We start from the raw sequence: 5,945 nt of genomic DNA on the forward strand, positions 1-5,945 counted from the left end.
GTTCTTCACATCAGCAACAAGTCCACTCGTAGTGCCTGTGCACGTCTGAACATCACAACGAGCAACCCACTCCTTCCTCAATTAGCATTCATTAGTATGCAAAGCACCAATAGCAGATCACAATGTTTCGACTTTTGAAAGTCACCTTTAGATTCAGACACCCATGTCTGTTTTCTCACAGACACAAGGATCTCTTCAGCCATATATAAACAGCTGAGCCTGAGAGAGAACGAGCGGGCAGACGGGCGCAAGACAGCGGTGTGGGGAGGGGACTTTGACAAATAAAGAATCGCATGGTACTGTCATACTGCGCACAAAACAGCAAATAATAGAGATGGGGTCTGATCGTAGCCCTTGGAGCAGCTGTCATATTAAATAATAATGAAGGATCTATTAATATGCAAAGGAACCAGCAGCAGACTGGCTTAACGCTGTCATGCCTCTGAATATTGTCAGAATGTTCATTATTAATTAACATGCGGGCTGCCCCATACCTGCTCAATGTCAGAACATTCTTATAACAAATAAGGAATGTATGTGCCTCCTTCCACTAATAGTGTAATTAAATTAAGATCAGATTAACTTCACATCACTACACAAAGAGTGACTTAGCCATGCTTATGATAAGCAAGTGCTTATCTACTGACTTAATGTTGCAGGCTCCTAATAGAGACCGAGGCCAAATTTCACTCTATTTACCCAGTGAATTTGCAGAAATTAGCTCTGTTTCAGTGACTATTGAGGACCGATCGCGTGCTCAAAGCTGAGGTTGTGCCAGCGAGGACTGGGTGAATTAATGCATCTGAATTGTTCCATCTGCATTAGAGCCAAATACCGCACATCAATTATGAGCTGCCGACACTGGGTGTGAGGAGAGTGGCATTAGAGTTGACTGATCTGTTTATGACAGTGTAATCTTGCATCTGCGTGAAGGGCTACATGTTTCATTAACCTCTTTTTGTGTCGATTCTCCCAGTCTCGCTGCATTTCTAGTTGACTGTGTCCACCTGATGACAGACTGATGGAATGATACCATGATGTAATTTCCTGCATAGCTGTGAGACACTGTTAAAGTGTCAAGTGTGTGTGTGTCTGTCTGTCTGTCTGTCTGTCTATCCATGCATACACAGTGTGTGTGTGTGTGTGTGTGTGTGTGTGTGTGTGTGTGTGTGTGTGTGTGTGTGTGTGACAGATCCGGGTTATCTTGGACAGCACTAGTCTGGGAGAGCAAATGTAAACAACAGTTAAAAACAGCATGAAGTGGTCCTAGTTATTTTGTTAAAGTAACCTTCATCATAAAGCGGTGTAATTGTAATGTTGGCAAATGTTTAAAACAGTGTTTTAAAGCTGCACTTGAGATGTTTTTCTTCCATAGCATGTCATTTAATACCACAGTTACACTGCTAGAATAGCATCATTGTATCCTGTTATATTGAGCAGGTGACTTTGTAGTTAACACATATCATGCATACAAAATATCCCCAAATGTCTTGGGTTAAGATATAAGATGTGTGTGCGTGTGTGCGTGTGTGTGTGTGTGTGTGTGTGTGTGTGAGTGAGAGAGTGTTCAAAAGTCTGGGGTTGGTAAAAATGTTTTTATTGTTTTTAAAAGAAGACTCTAATGCTCAAATACCTCTAATTTCTTTTTATTTAAAATAAAATAATTTGAAATATTATTACAATTTAAAAATTCTGTTTGTATACAGTATATATTATAAAATGTTAATTATTCCTGTGATGACAAAGAATTTTAAGCAGCTCCAGTCTTTACTGTCACATCCTTCAGAAATCAATCTAATATGCTGATTTTGGTGCTCAAAAAAATATTTATTATTTTTAATGTTAAAAACCGACATGCTCCGTCAAATTTTGGTGGAATTTTTTTTTTCTTCAAGATTCTTTGATGAATAAAAACCTTAAGAAAAATTATTTGAAACAGAAATCTTTTGTAATATTATAAATATTTTTACTGTCACTTTTGATCAATTTAATAAATGGATTTTTCCAGATTTGTCCAGAATTTTTTAATTGTAATAATATTTCAAATTATTTTATTTTAAATAAAAAGAAATTAGAGATATTTGAGCTTTAGAGTATTCTTTTAAAACCATTAAAAAAATATCACCAACCCCAGACTTTTGAACACTCTCTCACTCACACACACACACACACATGCGCGCGCGCGCACACACGCACACACATCTTATATCTTAACCCAAGACATTTGGGGATATTTTGTATGCATGATATGTGTTAACTACAAAGTCACCTGCTCAATATAACAGGATACAATGATGCTATTCTAGCAGTGTAACTGTGGTATTAAATGACATGCTATGGAAGAAAAACATCTCAAGTGCAGCTTTAAAACACTGTTTTAAACATTTGCCAACATTACAATTACACCGCTTTATGATGAAGGTTACTTTAACAAAATAACTAGGACCACTTCATGCTGTTTTTAACTGTTGTTTACATTTGCTCTCCCAGACTAGTGCTGTCCAAGATAACCCGGATCTGTGAAAGCCGAATGCGAGCAAATCTCACTGCATCTGCTCATTGCATGCCGCTTCGTCAACCAAACAACCAAAGACCCTTACAAACCTGATTGTATAAAATGTTACTTTTCTTTAGAAGTTCCAACCAAAATGTCAAGATCAGAGCCTCTCTCATGGTTTAAAGGCCTGAATATCAAAGGGTTTTTGTCATGGTTGCTGAGGACTAAATAAGAGTAGACTCTCATCCTGGGCTCTCATCCTGTACCACATGGCCTTTGAGTTCCTGTTTCTAAACAAGACACTGATAGGCTGACCTCACTCAAACATGGAGGGGCAGCTGGACACAGTTTCCCAAGCCGAATGGTTCGCTAATGCTTCAGTGGCATTGTTCAAGATTACCAGTTCTGTTGCCAAGCTGGAATTTCAATAGTTTCCCCTCAATTTCAAGTTTAGAGAAAGAATGCTACACTTACACTGCAAAGAACATAAAAAAGAAAATTCAGCAATTCATACATTTGATAAGGTTTATGCTAAAACGATTTTTGATTAGCACTGAATTCAAAGAGAGCTTTTACGTTCACATTCTAAGCATCTGGCAGACACTTTTATCCAAAGTAACACTGCATTCGGTGTGAACATCCATTCATGTTGGCATTGCTATCGCCATGCTCTATTGTTTAAACTACAGGCTCAAAATGATTAAAACTGGATTGTGTGAAAGATCTCCTAGACTGGTGGAGATCAGGGCAAACTTGGCCAAATAACAAGACTACCAATTATTTAACGGGATACAGCCTCACTACCATTGTGACATATTGACATAAACTGGTACATTCAAATTCAAATACAGAATAATTAAATAATAAAGAATTAAAATCACTTTATAATAACTTTCATTAATGTACCCTTCAAGTGAAGCTGGAAATTTTGTTATTACAAGCATTTGAATGACCAAGCAAATTGGAAAAGAAGAGGAAAACTCTAGAATTCTAGATTATAAATGAGATGGTAAGTTGTGATGTTGGAAGAAGGATGTCTGATCCATAATATTAATAATATCATAAAATATATCAATAAACTTAATAGAGATCAGTGAGCAGAAAGCAAGTAGTGGAGAATTATAATGAATGATCTTGCAAGTTATTGTAATTTTACATGCTGCATTTCAATAATTCTAAAGGATAGATAGATCAAAAGATAAAGTTAGTCACTCAACATTCTCAGTTTGCTTTATTTAAGAAGCATTTAGTTTCCCAGGTGCACTTGAAGGCATTATAACGTTCTAACATTATATACTCTAATGCTTACCACATAATTAATCAAGATAACTGATCAGCATTGGTGCTAACAATGGCAAGATCTTAAGTTCAATTTCCAGCGAACACGCATTGCTTGGAAGCACTGTAAGTCACAGTGGATAAAGTCTCTGCCAAATGGCATGCATGTACTGTAAACGTAAAGTCATCATGAAGAGCTGCTTGTATGAAGACACTGTGCTAGCTTGTTTTGTGACAGCAAGATAATTTGTCCAATAGGACAGAAAACATCATACTTTGCACAGAAAAAAATAACAAAACACTTAGGTTTTGAAAATGATAACTATATGGCTTTGTGTTCAATAATTGCTCAAGAATCCACAAGAGAGTCTTAACGAGAAGTTAACTGTACTTTAACAAGGAGTGAACCATAACCTAATGACTGTGTGTTATTAAAAGATGGCAGAACAACCGAGAGCACGATATGTAAATCAGGGCCCTTTCTCGCAAACGACTTCAAAGCTGCTACAATGAAAACCAGCCGTAAATAGAACAAAAGCACAAGACTTGCTCCAGGCAAACTGAAGGCACAAACGGTTGTTGTTGATTCTTGTGGCGATAAGCTTACTTTAACATCACATCGGCCTATGTACATACAGCAGTGAAGTGGATTTAATCGGGCTAATTAAAATCCACTCAAGGCAGAATGCAACATCCACTATAATAATCTGGAAGAGAACAACTCTCCACTCTAATTTATTCTGGAGCTGTGGTTGCACAGGGGGGCTTGCTGGGAAGGGAGGGGGGTCGGCCGGGATGGTCAATGGTTCTGGCTGGTAGTTTGGATGAGGGCTGTCAGATTTTGCAGCGTGCCATTTAACGGATGGGCAGTGGGCTGCTGCGAGAATGGGCCGGGGCGCGGGAGGAGGTCCGTGTGCGTTACCTGTGTGGGGAATGATTCCCGGCGACATGAGGCCCGGCACCGAGTGCGGCATGATGTGAGGGTTCTCCGGCGATGTCACACTCTGGGTCCGTTTTGGAGGCCTCCCGGGTCTTGAGCTAAAACAGAAGTGAAGTGGCGGAAAGGGGGAGGTAGAGGGAAGTGAAGAAAGAAAGGGAAGGGGTGAGAGACAGAGGTTGCCGTTAACATTCGGACCAGAACGCAATTCCATTCCGAAAAGCTAACATGTACTGTAAATAAATTCCTTTTCAAGGACAGTTGCTTTCTGCTGCTCAACATAATAGACTTCCATAACTAATTAGATTACACAGTGAATTCATTTCCTTTATTGAAGATCAACCACTTTTTGATGCATAATTCATAGCCCGTACCTCGTTACCTGCCCTTCTGTATTAATATCCTTACACTATTTGAATTACCTCGTTTGCATATGCTAAAATCCGGCCATGCGGCTTTCAGCCTGGAAATTACATGTTAACTTGTTATAATTATTGCAGTCAGGCCACTATTGATTTATGAGACTTTTAAAAACCAAATATGTGTAGTTCTGGTAATGAATGATATTCTAAGGTTCTTCAGGAAATTAAAAGGCAATAGCTGCCTTAGGAAACGTTCTGCTTGCTTGATTTAATAGGAGTCATAGCTGGAAGCTGGTGTGACTGAGTGACTCAGACCTGTTGTGCGTTTATGATGGAAACTTTTATTACTTGAAATAAGTGACCAAGATCACACAATGATTAATGACACAACAAGCGCAAGTCAGACGGAGGGGGAAAAAACGCCCCTCCGAGCTGATTGTCAGATATTTTTCACACATTACTATGTTCTGTTCATCCATGCATTTTTCCCCTCTGATTTGGGCAAAAACGGAATATCAAAAAGGCCTTTACGGAAATATTTCTTCACAGAGAGTGTCCGTAATAAATCAGTGTGTTAGTTACAGTACCAAGGGCATCTCCCCCGATTTTTACCAAAAAGGTGATTCCTTCCCAGCATTTTTATTTTTTTTTTTCAAACTAATTACATACAGAATGCATTCAAAATACGACAAGCTGCTCAAATGATACACACAAACTTGTTATGGAGAGTTGGTTCAAATACAACCAAGCTAGTAACTGGTTACTGAGGCACAAGACCCTCCATTCACAGTTATATCAAACATTGTAAAAAATCAATACAAAAACTAAATATATAAGATAAATATATACATTATATACATATATATATATA

The 5,945-nt window shown here is 38.3% G+C and overlaps 1 protein-coding gene across 5 annotated transcripts in view; it reads right to left on the reverse strand.

The window, feature by feature from the left end:
- The window catches only part of dachd (dachshund d), a 112,383-nt gene that overhangs the window by 52,501 nt on the left and 53,937 nt on the right, over positions 1-5,945 (reverse strand). For all 5 annotated transcript variants that reach the window (XM_016460952.1, XM_016460951.1, XM_016460950.1 and 2 more), the window contains exon 2: positions 4,698-4,813. In XM_016460952.1, coding sequence (XP_016316438.1) covers positions 4,698-4,813 — 116 coding nt within the window. The remainder of the gene's footprint in view (positions 1-4,697; positions 4,814-5,945) is intronic.

Source organism: Sinocyclocheilus anshuiensis, unplaced genomic scaffold (assembly GCF_001515605.1).
Source record: "Sinocyclocheilus anshuiensis isolate Anshui unplaced genomic scaffold, SAMN03320099.WGS_v1.1 scaffold136, whole genome shotgun sequence".
Taxonomy (NCBI): Eukaryota; Metazoa; Chordata; class Actinopteri; order Cypriniformes; family Cyprinidae; genus Sinocyclocheilus; species Sinocyclocheilus anshuiensis.